Source organism: Argopecten irradians, chromosome 3 (assembly GCF_041381155.1).
Source record: "Argopecten irradians isolate NY chromosome 3, Ai_NY, whole genome shotgun sequence".
Lineage (NCBI taxonomy): Eukaryota > Metazoa > Mollusca > Bivalvia > Pectinida > Pectinidae > Argopecten > Argopecten irradians.
The window spans coordinates 39,190,685-39,214,070 of NC_091136.1; the positions used below are offsets into that span (position 1 = coordinate 39,190,685).

The 23,386-nt window shown below is 33.9% G+C and overlaps 2 protein-coding genes across 9 annotated transcripts in view; one reads left to right on the plus strand and one right to left on the minus strand.

Moving 5' to 3' along the window:
• LOC138318528 (cilia- and flagella-associated protein 70-like) overlaps positions 1 to 12,736 on the plus strand; it is a 29,679-nt gene extending 16,943 nt beyond the window's left edge. For 4 of the 6 annotated variants that reach the window (XM_069260968.1, XM_069260972.1, XM_069260970.1 and 1 more), the window contains 16 exons: positions 412 to 575; positions 728 to 788; positions 1,146 to 1,207; positions 1,471 to 1,533; positions 1,756 to 1,894; positions 2,286 to 2,471; positions 2,998 to 3,247; positions 3,693 to 3,848; positions 5,017 to 5,187; positions 8,460 to 8,492; positions 9,983 to 10,173; positions 10,489 to 10,641; positions 11,044 to 11,205; positions 11,664 to 11,753; positions 11,931 to 12,080; positions 12,331 to 12,736. In XM_069260968.1, the coding sequence (XP_069117069.1) occupies positions 412 to 575; positions 728 to 788; positions 1,146 to 1,207; positions 1,471 to 1,533; positions 1,756 to 1,894; positions 2,286 to 2,471; positions 2,998 to 3,247; positions 3,693 to 3,848; positions 5,017 to 5,187; positions 8,460 to 8,492; positions 9,983 to 10,173; positions 10,489 to 10,641; positions 11,044 to 11,205; positions 11,664 to 11,753; positions 11,931 to 12,080; positions 12,331 to 12,411 (2,112 nt within the window). In that variant the 3' untranslated portion in view covers positions 12,412 to 12,736. The remainder of the gene's footprint in view (positions 1 to 411; positions 576 to 727; positions 789 to 1,145; positions 1,208 to 1,470; positions 1,534 to 1,755; positions 1,895 to 2,285; positions 2,472 to 2,997; positions 3,248 to 3,692; positions 3,849 to 5,016; positions 5,188 to 8,459; positions 8,493 to 9,982; positions 10,174 to 10,488; positions 10,642 to 11,043; positions 11,206 to 11,663; positions 11,754 to 11,930; positions 12,081 to 12,330) is intronic. The other 2 variants (XM_069260973.1, XM_069260971.1) reach the window with 2 other exon arrangements.
• Positions 12,737 to 12,910: 174 nt separating this feature from the next.
• LOC138318530 (tyrosyl-DNA phosphodiesterase 1-like) lies at positions 12,911 to 23,353 on the minus strand. Of its 3 annotated transcripts, none has more exons than XM_069260974.1 (16): positions 23,267 to 23,353; positions 21,022 to 21,727; positions 20,812 to 20,835; positions 20,368 to 20,574; positions 19,949 to 19,992; positions 18,901 to 18,956; positions 18,484 to 18,580; positions 18,102 to 18,136; positions 17,815 to 17,907; positions 16,635 to 16,802; positions 15,809 to 16,070; positions 15,334 to 15,449; positions 14,947 to 15,054; positions 14,589 to 14,691; positions 14,228 to 14,333; positions 12,911 to 13,538 (listed from the first exon to the last, which is right to left on the minus strand). In XM_069260974.1, the coding sequence occupies exons 1-16, from the start codon at positions 23,315 to 23,317 to the stop codon at positions 13,459 to 13,461; spliced, it is 2,256 nt and encodes a 751-aa protein (XP_069117075.1). In that variant the 5' UTR covers positions 23,318 to 23,353; the 3' UTR covers positions 12,911 to 13,458. The 3 variants fall into 3 exon arrangements, with proteins under 3 accessions (XP_069117075.1, XP_069117078.1, XP_069117076.1); XM_069260977.1 differs by lacking the exon at positions 23,267 to 23,353 and adding an exon at positions 22,943 to 23,217; XM_069260975.1 differs by lacking the exon at positions 20,812 to 20,835.
• Between the last annotated feature and the right edge of the window lie 33 nt (positions 23,354 to 23,386).

A 23,386-nucleotide genomic window follows, 5' to 3' on the forward strand; every position in this document is an offset into this window, starting at 1 on the left:
TAACATTTCATACAATTATTGCATAATGCTAGCATTCGTATCAGGAAACCCTAAACCTCAAACCTAGTTCAGTACTTTATGGTTATGTTTCTTTCAGTGACCGAAAAAACAATTGTATTTGATAAAATTATAATTAAAGCTTTGTTAGCTTACAACTACTGAAATAGTTGATATTTTCTGTGGAAAAACAAAACACAGGTAACTGAAGAAACACTTCTAAAACTGATCAAACCTATCAAGGCAGTCTTCAAAAACAGCATTAGACTATGTATAATTTAGCCTTGTCAAGAATATGAAAATTTTAAAGATGTATTCAATCTATTTCAGCATTTACCTGTACGTAACAAAGCTTTAAGTAGTGAATCACTATTGTAATATAGTTTGACCATTACTGATATCTCTCTATTTTAGGCTTCTCAGACCATCAAGTCTGACACTGGATCAGAGGTGGATGGCCAGGCACCAGTCAATGTGGAAGGTCAGCAGTATGTGGACTCCAAGTCCTATATCATGTTGGAGATCTCGCTGACCAGTCCCCTCATCCCCAAACGTCCCCCAGAGGAGCTCGCCAGGCGGTCAGTTATGAATTCTGTCTTTTTCATACTGCAAAGTTATCTGCTCTTGTGAATTATTTTTTATGTAAATACAAAAGGAAGAAATTACAATGTTAAGAATTTTATCCCTTGTGACGACTTACGTAATAGTCATAGTTTTTTTCATTTTACAGGGTTGCAGAGTACATTCCTCCCAGACCCCTGTTTCCCAAGCGTACAGATGGTGCACAACGTGTAAGTCATCATTCTATTGTTTATAATGATAAATAATAATAAGTTGCATGATTTCAATTCATAATAGCATGAAGATTTTATATATATATATCTAATCTATATGACCTTCAAAATAACTAAATGATTACATGTACTTTGATTTGCTTATCATGCATTTTCAGTATGCAACCAGCTACTGCCATTTAAGCTTATTTACATAATGCCACGTTTGAGTGCCAAATTCAATAGCTAACAGCTGAAATATTTTATAAATTATACAACACAATCAATTTCTTCTGCCATAGGCCTAGTATCATATCTCTTGGTCACTGAACTTTATTTTGAAGTTTGTGTAACATTAATAATTTGAATTTTCAGTCTGTGGAAGATTTCCATAACCAAGTGGCTAGTGTAGCTAACCTGATATTGGATGAATTCAGGTAAGAGCATGACAAAATTGAATAAAAATTAATTCCCTAAAAATAATGTAATTTATTTTCTTGATTGATTATTTGAAAAGATTTTATATGGAAGTTCACTGGATTTTATGAAAACGTTTTTGAAATAATTTCAATTTAATCAAAGTCTGAATTACACTTTATAATTCATGATTTCTTTTTAAAATCACAAACCAGTGCACCACTGGTAATTTGTATTGTTTTAAACATTTATAGAATATTGACATAAATATTACTGTACACAGGGATCAGTTTGGTGATGAACTGAAGATGGATGAACCGCAGTCGAATGAGAGTATGGAAACCAGGTAATGGCTGCAAATTGAAAGTCTTTAAGAAAGAACCAACAATCAAAATCTGTTAAATAACAGTAATAATTAAGTAATCTATCATAAATAACTTGAAACTAATTATATCCACTACTTTCAAATAGAAAAAATACACCATATTATGTGTAATTTAAATTAGTTTCAGACCTCAACACGGAGCACACATTTAACATTTTATCATTTTTACCTCTTATCCAAAAGGAGACAGAAACTAATCTATGAGCTGAATTCATCAGGAAAGTACTTCGCTTTCAAGGAACAGCTGAAACATGCTGTGGTGAAAATCGTTCGAGAGAAATATCTGAAGACAACAACCTTTGACAACAGACAGGAACTTCAGGTATATTTTTCTCCTGGCTCAAAAACTCCATATTAATGTCATTCTGTATAGGTGTGCTGAACATAAAAATGGGCCTCATTTTTATCAAAACTGATGAAATTGTCAGAGAAAAAAAGAATACCGGTAAGCCAAGTTATTAATTCTAACTTATAAGTATTTTTGTAGTTGACAGAAAAATTCTGGAACAGTGATTGACATAACTGTACTTTTTTTGGATTAAGAAGAAATTTTCATTGCTAATAGCAAAAATAACAGTGTTGAACTTAAAAAAAAAGTTTTTACTTTTTTCTGTATCTTTTCGTAAAATAGTAAATGCTTTATAACATATACAATAATGCATACCTTGTTAAATCCTGATTTTAATGTATCAGTATTTTCTTCTTTTTAACAGACCTTCCTCAGTGAGCTGTATGTTTACCTGATAGACCAAATGCATGTTGCCCTGGGCAGAAGTTTGGCCCTTGAGGACCAGCCACCAGTGCCCACTCCACTGACAGATTCCGCCCAGTTGAAGCACTTCGCCCGCGAGGCAGAGGTCAATGAGAACTTTGAACTGGCTACCAAGTACTACCAAGAGGTGAGTTGTCATTGCAACAACTAAAAAGCATATCATAAGGGAATTTAATAGCAACAAGGTCAAGGTCATGACAAAAGCTCAGAAGGTCAACATGAAATGTTTACATGTGCATTAGATCGAGGCCAACATTTAAGTTTCAATAACAAGGTCAAAACTTCAGTATCGATAGAACCAGCATTAGAGCTAAAGGTCAGATTAGTGTCCACAGCTATATCAAAAGTCAGGAGGTTAAAGGTTAAGAAGCAATAACAACAGGGTTATATGGTAGATGGAAGTTAATTAAAATTACAGGGTTGAGGTTTAGCAGCTATATGATTGGAGGAACAGGATGATGATATGTAAATAGCACAACAGTAATATTGCATGTGAAACAATGTTTGCACTTATGCAGGTTTTAGCTGTCATTAGGAACCACATGTTTTCTTATACAATTTTTATTTGAAATCTTTGTTTTAAACAGGGACTTAAGAGAAGTTTAGCAGATTTTATTGTTATTTTGATCTCATAAATCTTCATTGTCCTTCAGAGAATTGCCCGGAACAAGAATGACCCTACCAATTGGTTTGAGTATGGTACCTTCTGCCTGTATATCAATGACATCACTAAGGCAGAGGAGTGCTTTAAGGAGTGTATCGCTATTGACCAGAAACACCTCCAGGGCCTACTTCTGTATGGTGTAGTCTGCACTCTGCTGGAGAAACACGAAGCTGCTGAGACGTTCTTTGAAGCTGCTACGTGTGTCGATCCTAAGAGCATCCTGGCCTGGACAATGTTAGGTAGAGTTGAGTTCTTTTAAATTATAAACTGCAGACCAATAGTAAAATTTTATATAGATGAAACCTAAGTATAACGAGGACATCCAAATGTCAGAGCAATAATGTCCTTTACAAAAAGGCTATTATAGATATGTTTTATTCATATGAAGATGTCCTTTATAAAGAGGTTTCCTTGACTGAATGTACATGTATATGTTTTTTGTTCACAGGCAAAGATTCAAAGAGATGATTTTAGTTTCAATTGATTGTTCACAAAAGTTTTGCCTGTGCTCAGATCAGTCTTACAGTGTACATTGAAATTGATTCTAAAAACAAACAACTGTTCTAAACATACTAATGATAAAGCATGAAATAGATAGCTGTAAATGAAAAATGTAGTCATAACAATGTCTTGGGATTGTGATATACTAACGATGTTTGAAAATATTTTTTTTTTATATGCCAGGTTTGTTCTATGATACGGTTAATAATGAAATCGGAGCTGAAATGGCCTACATTGAAGCCAATAAGCTGAATCAGGCCGCGGCTTGGTCAGCTGTTCGTCAACAGCGGGATGAGGAGATGGCCAAAGACAAGAAAGACATGGATGTCACTGGTGAAGGTAGCTATTACATGTTCATCATGCTTGTCAAATCATATGATAGCTAGACATAAAACCTGTCAAATCTGACACCTTTGTATTCTGCCGTATCTAATTGGACGTTGTTGGACCATGTGCCATCTGACATCATCACAATCCTCACTTTGAGACTCTGCTCAGATTGTGTTAATACAAACAATTGAGCAGATTGAGTATCATGGGTCTCCTTTGATTGTCATAGAATTGTTAACATTGTGATTTTGCCTACTCCTATAAGAGAAGTAGGCTGATTGTAACCCTTGACTTGTGAAGATGCTCACGTTAGACTTGTTTTGATACCCTTGTGGATATCTGCTACAGCTCTATCTATGGCCATACAAGTAAGGCTTAGAGAATTTGTTACAGCATTCAGTCAAATCAAACCATGCGAGGATTCTGTAATGCCTCTTGTTTACTAAGGGGAACTTGTGTATTCCGACATACTGTCTATTGTGACTGAGCATATGGTGGCCAAGTCTTTATACATATATGTACTTAAGTGTCAGATAAGAAAGGTTTAAACATTCACTATAACATTGATAAAGATAGCATTGAACAGACAGTTGATCAAGATTGCATTTGTATTAGAAAAAAAAATCACTTTCACATTTTGATGTATTATATTCAGTGTCTTATAATACTAAGGCAGATATGTGTTTAATTGAGTATTGTACATCCACTTGAAACCTAGTAGCATGTTAAATATTTTCATCATAAATGTTCACCAATTACAATTTGTTTAGGTATTCACTGGCTTACATTTTAGTTTTATGTAGTAATTCACTGATAATTTTTCATATCACTGTCAGAAAAAATAAATAGAATGGTAATAGAATGCCAATACATGTAAAGTATATTTTAGTCAGAAGTAGTATAATCTCACCCATAACTTACATTGTGTAGTAAAAGGGAAAAGTATTTTACTTTGAGAGGATCAGTGTATTCAACCAAACCGTAGTGACTTATTGTCTGTTTTGATGTTACTGCAGAGAGCCCTTGTCCCCAATAAAACTTTACTACAAAAGTTACCCCTTTACTACTTTATCTAAAAAACAATCTTTATCATTCTGACTTGCATTGGTTTCACCATGTATGAAGAAATAAAACAGATAAATATAGTTTGGCATATCCACCGCTGCCCATTTTTCAGAACTAGAGGCCCCTCACCCTGGGGACCAAGGAGGTCTTGCTCCTCCCCCTGCAGCAGCACCAGAAACCAAACAGCCGTCCCCACCCTCGAGTGAGAAACCTCCAACCTCGGCAAGGTCTGGAGGTGGACGGTCAATGTCTGACCGGAGACAGTCGGCCACAAGGAGATCAGGTAATGGTCAGGTCATCACAGCCTTCCTGTTTTTACTACCTCAGATCTACAAATTCCAAATAGAAATAGATCGTAGAAATGTAGATTCCAAAGTTTCCTTACCCTGTAGTATCAGATTTTGCATACAGCTTTTGGTTTATGCAGCTGGAATGTTACTGCCATTACCTTTTATAGACATTATCAAAGATAAAATTATATGGTGTTTCTTTTACATTTCTCCTCGTACACAACAGTCCATCTAAATCAAAATTTCTAAATTGTTATAACATCAAAGATACAAAGCGTTTTTGCAGTAAGTGAATTTTTAGATTTCTTTTCATTTTTTTGTTAAAAAAATAGTTTAAATATTTGTTAAATCATATAAGAACAAAATAAATGAAGAAATCTCAATTACAGTAATTGTGATCTAAAGATAAGATTTATTTTCTTATTTCACAAGATTTGAATATTTCTTTCTGTCCATATACCCCTATTGAAGAGTCGTGTTTATTTCTCTGCAAACACTCTTATCCAGGAGTTTCATAGCAGTCTTACCTAATTACTAAAAACGTTTATTCCAGAAATCAAGAGATAAATTATAAACTATTATACTGGTAAAATAAATTAACAATTCTTGGTAAATGATCTCTTCCCAGACAAAATGAACACTTTTGTCTGTCTCAAAATTAAATGAAACAATTGATATATTATGATATTGCTATGAGTTTATAAAACCTTCTTCTGTACATATTGCCCAAATAATAATTACTGTATTTTATGATTCTATATTAGCATAACTAACACTTTTTCTGGTAAAATCTTAGTTAAACACAAGAGTAAGTATATAGCGCCTCGATTGCACTTTTTGTATAAATTATCAAGCAACTTCCTCACAGCTGACAAGGGCAGCCTGTTGCTTTTTCTGGATGTTAAACTGCATGCTTCATCAGCACACATGACAAAGCGATATATCAAATTTTTTTTGATATTGTGTATCTCTTTCACCTTTTCTCTTTGTTTTTGCAGTTTTTGTATTACACAGAGAACGCTTTACAGTTTATTTTGATTAATGTTAACATAATTTATATACATATTTATAAGCTATCATGATAGTTTGTTGATATTTTAGCACATGTTATTTGGTATGTCAAATAAGAACAATAATTGTGAAATTTGCCAAAAGAAATACAGCTGTAATGAATTGGGCTGTTAATTTATACCACACATGAAAATGGGTTTTATCTTGATAAGTGGTAGATTTGCAGGCAGTAGTTTTTATCTAGTTACTGTCAACAATTGTGTAATGTTCGCATTTTTTTTTGCTAAAAATATAGGTTGATGTTAGGGGTGTGAAAATTACATTGATATAGATTTTTTTTCCCACCCCAAAATCGACAGTCATTGTTTTTTTATTTTCAAATTAAGAAATTAATTTTAATCACAACTAATAATTGACTTTTATTCAAATGTTACAGGTATAGTACACTGTAATTCTAAAGTGAAAAAAGTCAAATTTATCTACATAAATAATGAGGCTCTTATCAATGAATTGAATTTAAAAAAAAAAAGTTTTGTCAAAAGTGCTCAGTTTTCAGTTTCAACTGCATATTTATGGAGTCTGCGGAAAGATTTTTTTAGGTCACCTGAGATGAAGGCTCAAGGGACCTATTCTAATCGCCTTTTGTCCGTCGTCGTGCGTTGTGCGTCGTCCGTCGTATGTCCGTAAACAATTTACATTTTTGACTTCTTCTCAAAAACTGCTGAAGCAAATTCAATGAAATTTTGCACAAACCTTCTAAGGCATAAGGCCAATCAAAATTGTGAATTATAAGGTCCCCACCCTTCTGGGGGCTGTGGGAGGGGCCAAATGGGGTAAAATTGACTATAATTTCAAAAATCTTCTTCTCCACTCACAGATGTGATGGAATCAAATACTCTTCACAGATAGAAAGGTCTAAAGGTCCTTTACAAAAATTGTGAATTATATGCCCCTGGGGTCTCAGGTTTCCCCTAGGGGAGGGGGTTAAGTTTACTATAGTTTATATAGGGAAAACACATTTTTGAGCATTATTTGGTCATTTGTAAAAGGAAATGAGTCAAATGTTGTCAGAATTATCCCTATGAAATGGCCATTGAATCCTATTAACAAATTTTCCATGACTGACTCCCAGGGGCCTTAGGGGTGGGGCCAAAAGGGGTCAAATAAGCTAAAACTTCAAAACTCATCTTCTGAACTTCAGGAACTGGTAGAATCAAATACTCTTCATAGATGGAAAGGTCTTAAGGTCATTTACAAAAATGGTGAATTATATGACCCTGGGGTCGGGGTCAAGTTTACTATAGTTTATATAGGAAAAACACTTTTATGAATGTTATCTGCTTATTTTTCATAGGAAATGAGTCAAACTGGGTTAGCATTATTAGCCTGAGATAGCATTTTATCATCATATCCATATTGGTCCTGGCCGACCCCCAGGGACCAGAGGGGCGGGGCCAAAAAGGGTCAAATAGGCTAAAACTTCAAAAATCTTCTTCTGAATTCACAGATTTGATGGAACCAAATACTCTGCATAGATTGGAAGGTCTTAAGGCCCTTTACAAAAATTGTGAATTTTATGTCCCTGGGATCTCAGATTTTCCCCTGGGGAGGGGGTCAAATTTACTATAGTCTGTATAGGAAAAACACATTTATGAACATTATTTGCTTAGTTTTACATGTAATAGGAAATGAGTCAAACTGGGTTTGCATTATTAGCCTGAAATAGCATTTTAACACCATATCCATATTGGTCCTGGCTGACCCCCAGGGACCAGAGGGGTGGGCCCAAATTGGGTCAAAATGGCTATTATTTCAAAAATCTTCTTCTGAATTCACAGGTTTGATGGAACCAAATAATCTCCATAGATTAAAAAGTGAAATTTATAAAATCATTGACACTGACTGACTTCTAGTTTGGTTTTGTTGTTTATCGTTAGCAAAGCAAATTGGAATTTTGAGCATAAGGTTTGGTAACATAATACACTAACTATCAAAATGAAAAACAAAAAATAAAAATTCTAATACGAAAGTTCAACTTTAAAGTTTATTTTGATTCGTAAATATTTTTTGATAGATTTGAACCAACTTTGCAATGCTCTTTCTGTAGCAGCACTCAGGTGACCGTCAAGGCCTCTTGGGCCTCTTGTTTATAAATATTTCTAATAAGACATGTAAGGTTTGAATGCAAATTACAGTGTATACCAAATTAAGTCAGAATTTGCATGTGACAACATTTGACTTGTGTTGTCTTTAGAACCCCATCTGCACCCTGACAATTCCGGCACAGGTATAGTAGACATGTGTGAGGCAGGCGTGCATGTACTGCCATGGCAGTGTTTGGAGTTTTGTGTGAGAATGAGACTCACATTTCCCGATCCTGATCTCTGTAATCACACACATATGTACATCAAAAATGTTGCATGACTATCCGTCGCATTTGTTTGCCTATATCCAATATTTTTATATTCCAGAGTTACTTTCCCTTTTTGAGCGAGTATTGGCATTAGCTTGTTTGGGAGATAAACATCACAGATATGAGAAAAAAGAAAACAAATCTCATTCAATAGTATTACAATCAATGCAAGCTCACATGGGCAAACAACTCTGTTAATTGGTGCAATAAAAGAAATATACTGTAGCCATGGTCATGTAAACAAAAGAAATGTTTACCAAAAACAACATTTACCATATGCATTGATTATGTTAATGTATCCCTCTACGTTATTAAAGTTGTACATTATATAGATTTCATTTATTCTGAAGAAATAGGCCTGAATTATGCATTTTAAATCATCACAAACACGGATATCATTTATAAAGAAAAATACTGTGTTCAACCTCAGGGCAAAAATGAAAACAGGGATACAGGTAGTTATTTTTTAAAGCTGTGAAATGCCACATACTCTTTATTTACTGGTACATGAAAATACTAAAATATATTTGGCAAAGATATTTGCGTCATTATAATGCCATAATCACTTCTGTTCATCTAATGTTTCATAGATTCTTTGCAAACACAGTCTTCTATCAATGTAATCATTTCACTAGCTGAGGATTGGGAACTTCTAATAAATATGAGGTGATTTTGTTGGTACTCAATTTCTGATAAAAGAACACAAACTTGAGTGAGAATTTCTAACTAACAAAGACCAAGCTGGCTGAAAGTTGTTGTTGCTGTTGCAGAATAACCATGTTTTCCAATAGATTGATGAATATTGTGTGAAGTATTGCTTTGTTAAAATTTCATTGGCACACACAAGTATCAACTAGTGTGAAAATCGAAAGGTACTTAATAAATAGATATTTTTGCAATAATTAGCTTGCTTGATATAATAATAAATAAACTATTAATTTCCCCCTTATATAGAGTCATACTTTAACAAACATATCAATGCTTGTTTTGTTTTTACTAAAATATATTACATCACCATCTCTATGTAAATTTATACTATATAATGTACCAATTTAAAAACAAAACTAATATTAAGACCAATTAAAAAAAAAAAACTACTATCTTTATTTTACACTGGAGTTTCTTTGTATAAAATTTAATTACTTATTAAATAAAGACATGTACCTTTGGGGTGTTTTACCTCATTTTGTCACAGAAATACCAATTATTTAAACCTATGAAACAAAGATATTAATCAAGCAATTTCCACTTCAGATAAGTGTAAAAAAACTCCAACTAAAGTAAAGATTCCATATTTAAATTTTCCATTTGAAAAACAAAATAAAAACAGAAATTGATCCTAGAATATTTTACATGTTTAATAGGAAGCAAACTAAAGAGCGACAGCAGCATGTCGCGGCCGGGAAGTCAACTGAAGCTTGGAAGTCAGAGAGGTACTCCGCAACCTGCTGACGACACCCAGGAAGAACCACCTCCAAGGGAGCCAACTCCAATCCCTAAGTCCAGCGTGTATATGCAGGCTATTGATTGGCTACTTGAGGTCAAGGCTGTGCCTGTAAGTTATCGTCTCAGATTTACTATCAAGTACATTATGAATCTTAAGAAAATCATTAATTTATTATGCAGCAAGAAAATTATAATAACTTTTGAAAATACAATTCAAGAGTATGATAGCATATATATATATCATTCAACAAATGGGGACTGACAGGTAAAAGAAATTTAGGTGATATATGTAGTAGACTTCTCTCTGTACTTTTGTTTAAATATGGAAGATGAGGCATTTCACCATACAAATAGATTAAGAACATTAATTCACGTATCTTATTACAATGTATAACGCTTATTAATGTTTTAATCTCTGTTACAGTTCACAGAGAGGGCGTTGGCCCACGAGTTACTAACCCCTACAGGTGGTCCAACCTCCAACTATCACATCTGTTACGCCCGACTCAAACTGCAGAAGAAAGAGTTCAATGATGCTGAAGAGAGCCTCACAGAGGCCCTGCAGTTTGACCATCAGGTAAGATCAACAAAGAATAAGTCCTTGTAGAAATCTTAATTTTATTTCCTCTTGTCCTATCCTAGTTTTTTCTCATGACCCGAATGTGAATGGCTCGTGGTTAAATGTCAGAACATCTTAAGCACTCGGCCACTGTGGCTCCTCCTAAACTGACTATAGCTGTTATAGGATAAAAAGTGACAGGCAAGCACTAAAACTAAATCAATCATTGTATATGGTTCCAACCAGTAAAATAATATAGAATAGGTTATGTCAAACATGATTGATAAAATTGATAGAATCAATATACAGGTTTATGGTATCAGTACAAAGATATTGTTGTCAAAGACAAAATGTCCCCTTTCATAAGATCAGAAAGCTTGCTCTTATTATGAACACCTTTGTACTTGTTTATCATCACAGAATCCTGATGCTTGGGCATTGTTAGGCCATGTGAAATACATGACTGGGGACACTACCAATGCCAGAGACTGCTATGAACGCACTGTATCCTTTGTGTCGGACGCCTCTGAGATGCACTCCATCTACCTACGTCTGGCCTCCATATACCTACAGGACCGTAAGGTAAGGTTTCTCGCAACAGGTCTCATAACAACCAGTGCATATCTATTCTGGTCATTTAAACTGTGTAGAGACTGTTGCAAAAACATAACACTTAAATACTGCAAACAAATATTTTAGTGGTATTTAATCTTACATGAGCTTTCCTTACTTCATAATTTGTACTAACAGGTAAATATAGCGATCCATCTTTTGTGTATTTTCAAGTTAGATGTATCTTAAGGTTAGACATAAATGGAATTGCAGAAACCAATCATTATGCTAATAAATTTTAAAATAAAGTTTGGTCTAATATTTAATTGCATATGAGATTTCTACTAGCAATATATTTATTATGTATATTTTTTTATAATGGTTGAATAACTAGCAATTAAAGTAAAGTAGATTGGAGCTGATCTTCACAGCTGCTTCAAATAATGAAAGGAATAGGCCTAACAATACCTTGTATATATATATTTCAGTTTGAGGACGCCAAAAATACGTTCCTGCTGGCGTGTAAACGATCACCTTCGTGTGTATCATGGTTAGGTGTTGGTATCGCCTGTTACAGGGTAAGTTCCTTAATGTTACTACTGACTTGTTTGAAAATACAGGGAGGTTATTATTCAATTTCATCAAAACTCAAACATCAGAATTGCAAAGTGAGAATTGCTATACTATTTCAAATCATCATTTTGGTTCCTTATTATATATGTACCACTTACCTAGGTATACACTTGTCATTTCAGCTGGATGAATTGTCAGAGGCCGAGGACGCTCTGTCAGAGGCGAACATCCTAAACAACACTGATCCCGAGGTGTGGGCCTACCTATCCCTGGTCTGTCTCAAGACAGGCCGTCAACTTGAGGCAGAACAGGCATACAAATATGCTCTCAAGGTAAAGAGCTTTACAATCTTGTACTATCCTCTTGGATTTGTTTTAGTTATCTGTTTGTTTCAATATATCGCCAGACTTTGTTGTTGCTGAATTTTGAAGATCTTAATTTAGTACAAAATCTGCTAAAAGTAAGAATGCATCCAAACAAGTATGTTTTCAGTATTTTCAAGAAAATGAACAATGCTAAATACTTAATCTTGTAAAAAAATATATCTGTTTAAGCTTGGTTTTTGTTTTTCTTACCTCCTAGGTAAATCTACAAGATCAGGAGTTGTTGGCAGAGATACATGAAGTACAACAAGCTGTAGGATTTGGAAATCCAGAATTTTAAATTGAATAGACTTTTCAAAATCTATATTTAACAACACATACAGATGAACTGCAACTCTTTAGAATGAATTCCATGCTTAATATCAATGGAACCAAAACGGAAATAAAGAAGATTACCTGTGGTGATGGTGATTGTAAGAAATGAAATTATGTGGACATTTATCAAATTAACTTCCTGGTTTTCCGACAGCTGGTTTCCCTTCGAAATTCATACATTATAAATTGTGATATGAAAACAATCTTTCTGCCATTAAAAAAATATGTCATCGGAAGAAATTAGTGTATCATAAAAAAAAATATAAGAAAAGACAAACATTTTATCAATAATTTAATAAATGCTTCTATTGAAGAAATAATTATTAAAATAAATTAATATTTATTATGTATCTTATTCTCTACATAAAATTGAAGATGTTTTGTTAACACATTTTGTACTTGTGTTGGTATATTAAAAACAATCTTCTATCAGATCTTTCTTTGGTTGTCCCTATAAAAACTTACTACTTTATACAGATATACATGTATATGCAAATATCAAACTTTAGCACCTTTAATCTGAGACATTTGTCTTAATGGAAAATACTTTGTAACATTCTTTTAGCATAAGGAATACCTTATTGAAATCTTTCCAGATGAATTGAAGAGCATTATAGTTTTTCCATGTCAATTCAGACAATTTAAGTGAGTGATTCTATCAAGAATGGCTGATATACAACAATGTATTTCCACTAGTATCCAACAACTCTACAAATAAAAATAGCCAGAATCAAATATGTCCTAAGACAATGATTGCAAAATCCTAGACAGTATTATTTAAATGTATTCTTATTCAAAGGATGGTATTTCATGTCCAATATTTAAATCCATTCCCATGAACCTGGCGAACACAACATGTTTCCATCATATCAATTTCCATGAACCTAAAGAACACCACATATATGTCCATCGGATTCATTTCCATGAACCTGGACATTGCCACATGTGTCCGTCGGATTACGCGAGTACTTATCCAACATCCTGAATCCAGGAAGTCCTTAAACATGTATTATCAGGAACCAGGAGGGCACCACATATTTCCATTGGTATCGGGCAGTTCTTTGTGTGCAATATCCCAGATCCATGGCTTGTCTATAATCAAGAAAACATGAAAGTTACAGAAACAATACCCATCAGAAAATTCCATTCCATAAATTATTTCGAGAGTGAAACATAAAATTTCCCTGTAGAGAAACATTAGCTAGACTTAAAAGATGCTCCACCGCGAACAGAGCATAAATGATATTCGTTATTTGAACAATAATTGGTGTTTAATCGTGTACATATATGTCTAATTGAAACAAAAAATAATATAAAATAATTTTTTTTTGCCTTTGGTGCATGCGCAATCAGTACTTCATTCCATATAGGATATAGTGCCATGGAATTTTTTCGGGATGCAATTAATTATTTTTACTATTTTTAACATGAAGTTTAATTAGAAGCTCAAACATTCGAATGGTAGTAAAGGTGTAAAGTAAGTAATTTTTGTAACTGAAGAAAAATACTCAACTATCTGCTCATGTTTTTGATTGTGAAGAAAAATACCATTTGTCAGCGATGGAGCATCTTTAAGATAAAACATCAAAATTTGTTGTATATTTGTCCTGACATCCTTTAGTCCCTGTGTAAGAAATCTGCTTTCTTCATTTTATTAAACAAAATCATATGTAGCAGAAAGAGCATACGGACAAGTTTGGATACAAAAATCAAGAAATTAATGATGAGTCCCAGGTAAAAACATTTGTTTATTATGACTATTGTCTATATACAATGTCTACCTGCTTTAGTGTAAGGGGTCACTGGAAGGTCGTAAGGAATTGGAAACACATTACTACCACCAATACTCTCCACATCACTGCTTGTCCTCAATGTGTTTTTCTCTCCCTATTGAAAAGAAAGAATATTGTTATTGTTTGAAAAGTAAGCTTTAATTTGGTAGACTTAAACCCAAGAAATCAATTGGGCCAATAGGTTATAGACATAAAACTTGCCCTTCAGGAAGGTGAGCAAAAATGTTTTACACAAAAAGATTCTTTATGCACGATACAAAATACATTTAAAATTTAAAGTTACCTTGATTATCCATTATTAATTTTATTTTCATTTTTGTTTGTTTTTGATTATCTTAGAGAAACTTACAAAGAATTTTGGAATGAAAAGGACTCCCAGTTCATAGGACCTGATCATCAATTGAGCTCCTTTCTTCTCCATAGCTCCCCAGGCTGCCTTGGACATGTTGGCACTATAGGTAGACAATAAATAGTTTTGTAGTCAAAGGAAGTCTAAATTCACAGTAAAAAAGAGGTCAAACTCCACACTTGATTCAAAAATAAAAATTGTTTGAAAACTTACTCTCACATGTGAACTAGTGCCAAGCCAAAAATATGTCCCCGTTGTTATTTTGTCCCTATATATTCTATGTATACATAAAAGTTGGGTAATCTGTGAAAATGTTCACGCTATTTTTCTTTTAAATATATTCCTCAATTTAACATACCTAGTCACAAGGAACCAGGCTAACTCCTTCCCTGAAGGTGAAGGTCGTGTGTAAGTTTTGATGTGAGGCATAGCTCTACTCCTTCCTCGCCCCTTAGACTTCCATTGGCTGTGCAAGTACAAAACAGAACTTATGATAAAGGACATATATAATTAACAAAGCTTCCTGAATGGTTATATGGAAAATTATACCTAATTCACATTTAGACTGATAAGCTTACAAAATGAGAATGGCTAATCTAGTTAAATATTTCTCCTAACCTGAGACGTTAGGTAAGAGATATTCCACTAAAATACCTGCATGACCCAAGACTCCCAAATACATCACTTCTACCTTGTTATTACTAGGTTATTTTTCCATTCCATATCTATCTGTGTATAGACCTACTTGAGGAATGTATGGAGATATGGCTGTTTCTTAGCCACATGGATGCTGTAAGGAATGGAGCCTCCTGCTGGATAGCCTTCCAAACTGGTCCGCACGTCATCTTTTGTTGGAAATATCTAGATAATGAATTTGTCATGTTTGAAACATTTCCTATCAAATAAATCAGAATGAAGCATATCAACTTAAGAATTTAATTCTTCCCTAAACAATTACCTAAAACACTCATGATATTTCAAATGAATGATTATTTCTAAAAATAAAATTTTGAAAACATTTTCACCTTTTATTCAAATAAATACATGATATTTTACAACTAGGACAACATGTTTGTTTTGGGCATAGTTTGTTATACTCACATACATACAAATGAATCAAAATCATTACACTTATAGAAATCAATTTGTTGTAGGCATGCTTGTTATGGACATGTCTTACTTACTATATAAAACTTGTAATGACCAAAACATCCCCTTACCAGCTGTAGTGGAATGGTCATCAGTGGTACTGAGCTTGTCCCCTTGACCGTGGCCAAAGACTGTAGCCACTCAGTACAAAGCCATGTCTCCTTGGCTGGCCCTAATGTCCCTACGCTGGAGTATTGACCAACCACAGGCCATGTCTTTACAAGCTCCTTCTCCGGACCATGTTCATGGAGCAGACGACGCAGCCTCATGTGACCAAAACGACTTTTCTTGTCTCCAGCATGTCTGCCTGGACAGGAACCAACTATGAATACTCTGGAAAGGGAGTTTAGTTTTGAATATATATGTAATGTTCATTCATCTAATTTATGGATTAATGTCATCTACAAGACTATTACATATGAAAAGAAGAATCAGTAAATGAAGGGGAAGTAACTTATACAGCTGATATTTGCAGTACATTACTGAATACATGTACCTGAATACATGTACATGCCATGCAAATATCCTGTTGAAACCAATTTTAGAACAACTGAAACGAATTGCTCACCTTTTGATCTATATTAAATTGAGAATTGATAGGCTATTCTTATAATCTTATAATTCAACATTTCTCTGGATAAGACTTTGGTACACTTAATCTAGTTCTGGATGTTGGTTTAAATGATGAGTTACTCAATTAGCTCTTGTACTTTACATATGTGAACTAATTACAAAAATATTTCAAATACTATAGATGCTTAATAAATTACAGCTTCCTTTCGAAAAGTCCTTCCCATAATTCTGTCAATGGCCTTGGCCCATTCACAAATCAGTAAAAATATTCATGAAAATATTTCACTACATAGAAAACTACATTATTTTCCTGGATTGACTGACCTAGCAGATGACATGTCGTGACTGAAGATGTGATCTTTCCATTCCTTGAGCTGGTAAGCCTGGTAGGCTGACACATATTCCAGTAGGTCATGCTTGAATCCTGTAGGAGACTCTCCCTGTGTACTACTGGGTTTGGGAAGCTTAGGAAACAGTGGACTGATCCACATTCTGTATCGGACATAATACAAAGGATTACATTACAGCGATATACTGTAAACATTTTAATGATCTCAAAAGTTTTGTATATTTGCTAATGTTGATGGGTAGCTAGAGCAATGATTCAACAGTGCACTGATTCAACAGCGCACTAAACAAACATGAATATATTCATTGATGATTTAACAGTGCACTAAACCAAAATGAAAATATATATTGATGATTCAACAGCGCACTAAACCAAAACAAGAGGCCTAGAGGGCAAGTATCGCTCACCTGGTTTGTAATGCCAAGTAATGTTCTAAATACAGGTTCATTGTTTCTTTTCTGAAGGAATTCGAATATTTACCTCTAATTCCCCTATTGGGTCCCCCGGGGGTCAGAGCCATACTTTATACAAGTTCTGTTCCCCTTCCCCCATGGATGTTTGTGGCCAAATTTGGTTACAATCCATGCAGAACTCTAGGACAAGTAGCGATTTAAAGGAAATATTGACGGACAGACACCTTCGGGCCAGGTGAGCTAATGAATATATTCATTGAGTATTTTCTTCCAGGTAAAAAGCTGAGGAAGGCATTCTGAAACTTACCATTTATCAGTTTAATGCATGCATATTAGTTTCCACATTTTTCAATTACTTTGTGATAGGGATTCAACATCTACTGCCAACAAATAAGAAAAGAAAAAGAAAGAATATTGTGCCTCACATTAAATTGTTTTAAAGAAGCGCCATTGTAAATGGCTCTCAAATGTGGTTACTTTACACTTAGACAACGCTACTTATCTGAGAATGATGCAAGTATACAAATCTCTACCGCTCAGTGCATACACATAACATCAGTACCAATTTCCCTGTAAGGTTTTGGCAATAATGCCTATAATAGCACTACTCTCAAACCATACTTCAATACAAGTCAGCCGCTAAGCGGTATGGGCTTGTTAACTTACATCATTCTCTAGGGTAGCTGGCAGTAAACGAGAAGTAATTTGTATATCAAGGATTAAATACTTTATGATACTTAACCCTTGTGTTTTCTGGAACCAGTCCCGTTCTATCATATTGGAGGTGTGTATCACGACTCGCATTCCATTGTCATACAACAGGAACATCATCTTCCTATCAATAAAAACTAAACTTCAGACCATTCACCAAAATTTGATGACTTGCAACAAGAAAATGCATCATATCGTGTAATACTATCATATGGTAATTGTTAATTTTGAAATTGTACAACTTCAATTATCCCATTAATGTAATCTACCTTTTGTTATAGAGTCTTATCATTAAGAGAAAATGAAATTAATACATACGTGTGATGTGTCCCATAAGGCATATCCAAACGAGCCTGAAGAAATTCAAATTACAATTAAACTTTAATTCAGCTAAACAGGCTTCATGGAATTTTCTGTTTACAATCAATATATTGTGACTGGAAATAAGTTCCACCGCAATATCTGTGCTGGTGGCTATTCGAATTTCAGCTTTGAGGCTTATCTTTTTCTCTAGTGACATTGATTATGGATCAATTTAAAACAATTTGTTTCTTGCTTGTACGTTCTGAACATTTACAAAAATATACTGAATATTCAGTATGCATATGCACAATGAAATATTCGTGTATTTCATGCTACAATGTACATTGTGTATATTCAGAAAACTTCCATCCACAAAATAAACACTACTAAGATGTACCTGACAGAACCGTATGTTGGAGTATGCTGAACCCTCCGCCTCCAGACTTGACTTGTTGGGACCCTTGAAGCCGTGGACAAGCAGCAGAGGTTTAGATCTGTATAACATAGCAGTGTTACTCTCTAAACTAAAATTATAAAGCAGCAGAGGTTTAGATCTGTATAACATAGCAGTATTACTCTCTAAACTAAAATTATAAAGCAGCAGAGGTTAAGATCTGTACAACAAAGCAGTGTTACTCTCTAAACTAAAATTATAAAGCAGCAGAGGTTGAGTTGTTTAGAAAGTGAAAATCTTAGCTCGAAGGTCTTCTGGCACTGACAACCTTCAGACATAGATATTTATAGATCTTATAGATAAGATTGTGTTTCTTATATCATTTTCCTACATTTGACTGATATGTTTGATTATACTCACCTGAACTGTTGTGGGTATTGTTTCATTAACCATGGGATCTCAAACATATAGTTAAACTGGAGAAAAATAGAGGATAATTATCAGATCATCAGCTATTAGATAATTGAAGCATCCAATAAACAATTGATAATTTAAGTATTTAAAGGTATCCAACATTTGTGATTGTCACCAAATTTTCTTTAACAATATATTACATAAAGGAGATATCAAATCCTTTAAAGAGGCTCCACGGCCGACAGAGCATAAATGATATTCATCATTTGAACAATAATTGGTGTTTAATTGGGTGCATATATATATAGTTAACACAAAAATAATATAAAATAATTTACTACGCCTTTGGTGCATGCGCAATCAGCACTTCATTTCATATAGGATATAGTGGCACGAAATTTTTTCGGGATGCAATTAATTATTTTTCAATATTTTTAACGTGAAGTAAAATTAGAAGCTCAAACTTTTCAATGGTGGTAATGGTCTAAAGTAAGTAACTTTTGTTACTGAAGACAAATACTCAATCGTGACGTCTGCTCCTGTTTAATTGTGAAAAAAATACCATTTGTCAGCGGTGGAGTATCTTTAAATTAGATTCCTAACTGGCGCGCCTTGTGTTTGAAACTTTTCCTGGGACCTCATGTTAAGATGTGGATTATTCCAATGTCAGAAACCCACCCCATGAAGATGAAATAGACAAGCTACACAAGTCTTGTGCTACAATTCCCCCCTTTTGGGTTTAGCTCCCTAAGTATCACTCGAAGATGGTGAGTGAGTGACTGACTGATAACATGATATAAACCATGGAATGGTTGACCAACACTTGACAAGTTATTTGGTAACAAGTCATTCGCTTTTTATTAAGCTTTTTGACATACCTATGTAAATTGTATAAAAAAAGTTTGTGACACATGCACACATATTTTTTCCATTCCTATAGTGACAGAACTACATATTAATTTGATCCATTGAGGAAGACATTTTCAGAACATTTGATGCACCTGTTTAACTACATGTACATACAAATATCTGTTAACTACTAATATTAACTTACTTGACATGATGCTACCAAGTTTCCCATGTCTGGTGAGAGAATATCTGAAAAAAAATATTAACATTATTCAGATGGAGTTACCAGTCTAATATCAGAAGCTTGTTGGTAAACTTTACATGATGTCCATATAGTTTATTTATCATTATACAACAACTTCAATCAAATATTACTATGAACTTTACATTATTGTATGTTCATACCTGTAAGATTGAACATCAGTACATTTTACACATGTAGATATACCTTTCATGTTGATATTTGTGTACTTTCTAGCATCTCAATTTGAAAACAGTGTTTTACTTTTTTCATTGTAATGTTAAAGTATAGTAACTATTTGCATCTTCAAACTACACCAAGATAACCATTTCTCTAAACAATATCTCCTGAAATGCAATTTTAATGTGCTTGTCAGGTTTCACCTTTCACATCCATAGAACATGCCCTGTTGTACTTGTTGTCGATGCCATGTACTTTGGTTAAGAAGAAACTTAGTGGTTGTGCATCCTCATAGACACTGGATGGTGTTAAGGGACCCCTCGCTAATGATGATCCTCCTGTCTTAATCTTTTTAGGAGGAGGATGTGATGATGAACTGGACGAAGGTCTGTGCTCAGCATCGTCATCAACTGGAAGACAGATATTAAACAATGAATGCATTTACAAAAAGCATAATATGTAGAATGTATTTTAACAGTGGATAGGTATTCCAGAAATTATTGAAACTTTATAAATCACCTTTTAGCTATATGTTTTGATAAAAATTGACATGAAAATTGTATCCTTTTTTTAATTAAAGATACTGATTAATTTGCTAATACAACTGTAGTTAGAATGAGCTATTTCATCAATTTATCATTACCTACCGTGCAAATCATTAGACTTCTTTTCTAAAAGTAAAAATAGGCAAATGGAGTTGGACTTTGAGATAAGGTGATATACTGGTACGTTTAACAATATTTGTGTACTGAAATGAACCCAGTTTTTTTTAAGCTTTTAACTTTGATTGATGCAAATAAATATGGTAAAACAATACACATTTGATAACATATCATAGATTTTTTAATGCAACATACCTGCATGGTAGAAGTCCTCTTTGTGTGATGGATTTTTTCTGTAACACTTTGATCCATATTGACATGCTGGTTTCTCTTTTTTGTTTGAAGATGGTTCATCATCTAGAATTAATGTACGCTTTCTCTTTAGACTTATGGATTCTCTATCCTTTTCACCAGGACTTTGTTTCTTCTGACCAGAACTTCGCGCTTCATGGAAACTGCTGCTGTGTTCTGAAGACTTTTGCTGATTAGAAGGAGATTTCTTATTTCTTTCATGACTGTAACTAACTGGTGACACATGTGATTTTGACTTTTTATCATCTTTTCTAACATACTCTGCCTCTTCTTCAGAGTCTGATATTTCATGTGTTTTACTGCACCGTTTGTGTAGTCCTTTTTCTGTCCTTTGTCTTTCACTGCTTTTTTTAATAGATGATGAAGTATGTTTTGATAATTTGTTTACGTTATTGTTACTATTATGAGACATATCCTTCAATGGTGAATCCCCATCGAATAGGTCTGGGGAAAGTGTTCGATCAGAATCAGAGTCTGACACCGAAGGGCATGTTATTGATGTGTTTTTCTCATTTATGTTGAATGCCAAACGATCCTGCTCCAATTCTGGGTCTAATGTAATATCAGAATCACTGTCTGAAACTGAATGGCTGGAGGTTACTCTGTTCGCTGTGGTTTCAAGATCTGTTTGTAGTGATTCTGCATCAAACTGAAATGGAAATAAAAAAGGAAGATTTCATACTGTGTGTCAACCTCGATATTCCAGGGCTTACTATCACGGACATTATATATCCACCCCTGAACTATCTCATAGTAAAATTGAAGGCACCAGAAAACACAGGTAATTTGATCTTTTGAAGTACAAAGGAATTGTATAACAGTACACTGTGGTTGCAATTGACTGTGTTGCTTTGAAGTTGGGCATCGCTCTCTCTGTAATATTCAAAGGAAGTCTCTGCAAGCCGGTAATTGGTCAATTATTTTCTCTTGAACTGCCTTCAGTTTTACTATGAGATAGTCCAGGGGTGTATAAAATGTCAAGTGTAAGTAACCCCTGGAGCATCAAGGATGACTATGTATCAGTTACCAATAACTCCTATTACATTTACAGAATTATGAGGATTAATTATAAACAGATAAAAAACAAACAAACAAACAAAATTTTATATGTTTTACCATCTCATGATAAATTAAACACAAGCTGTCATTACATCCACACCTGAAGTATATATCATACCAGGTAACAAAACAGAAGGCTCTGTGTGAAACAGATCTAGATGAGATAGATAGTTTGGTCCTTTGATGTACATCAAAAGAATTGAATAATTAGAAGTTATATAAAATTCCCCATCTCATAGATTTAACAATTTTTGACAACTGTGTCATGCATAAAACATCAATACTGTATCTCATATTACATGAATTTCAAAAGTTTTTCACATGTGAATCACTACATAGTATTAGATCGTAAATATTATGTGTCCAAAGGAAAAAAGCTTAGATGATGATGATATACCATATAGATACATAGATTTTTTTTCTGACAAAGTAAGAATCTGTTCACAGTCGGAATTTTCCCTTAAAACAATAATACAATGTATATTTAATGTCGTCAATACCTCCCACTCAATTGAACAATGCACCAAATATGTCAACTAATTCAACACATTTAACATGATGAAGGAATAAAAATGTTTTAAATTATGATTTGTGATTGAAGTTCAATGGTGTGATCAATGTCTACCCAATCACTGTTGCTAGTAGTGCCATTGATTATTTGCCATTATACTCTTGACCAAGACGAATAAACTTTTTGTTCTTTAATATCATCTTTCTTAATAATTACTTTAATAAATAACGATGTGTATACATATATATAATAGGAAAGTATCATACAACTATGAAATTGTTACATTATAATTACCAATCAGGCAATCTGAATATCATTGGATAAATAATCAGCATCTTTTTGTGACGGAATGTGCCTTTCTCATGTGAAAAGAACTAGAATGTACGACGGTTGGTTGGTATGTCTTCAGTGATATCTGATCCCAAATCATATGGCCTAACGTTATACACGGAAATATGCACAGAAGCTGATCCAGAAATGCCAGCTCAGCAGATCATGAACCGAGTTTATGACTTATGGGCAATTTTCTTACTATCTAATCACATTTCAAAGGTAGTGTGAAGTTTAATAATTATGTTAATGTATTCATTTTCACGTATGTTCTATGGAATCATTTACTTGAGCCTGAAGCTGTCTTGCAAAATCTTCGTCACTGAAATTTGCCGCCATATTGCCGAATGCTGTTTCCGGTTTAGTTCCGTAATAATTAAAAAAGTATGATCAGCATCTTAAAAATAT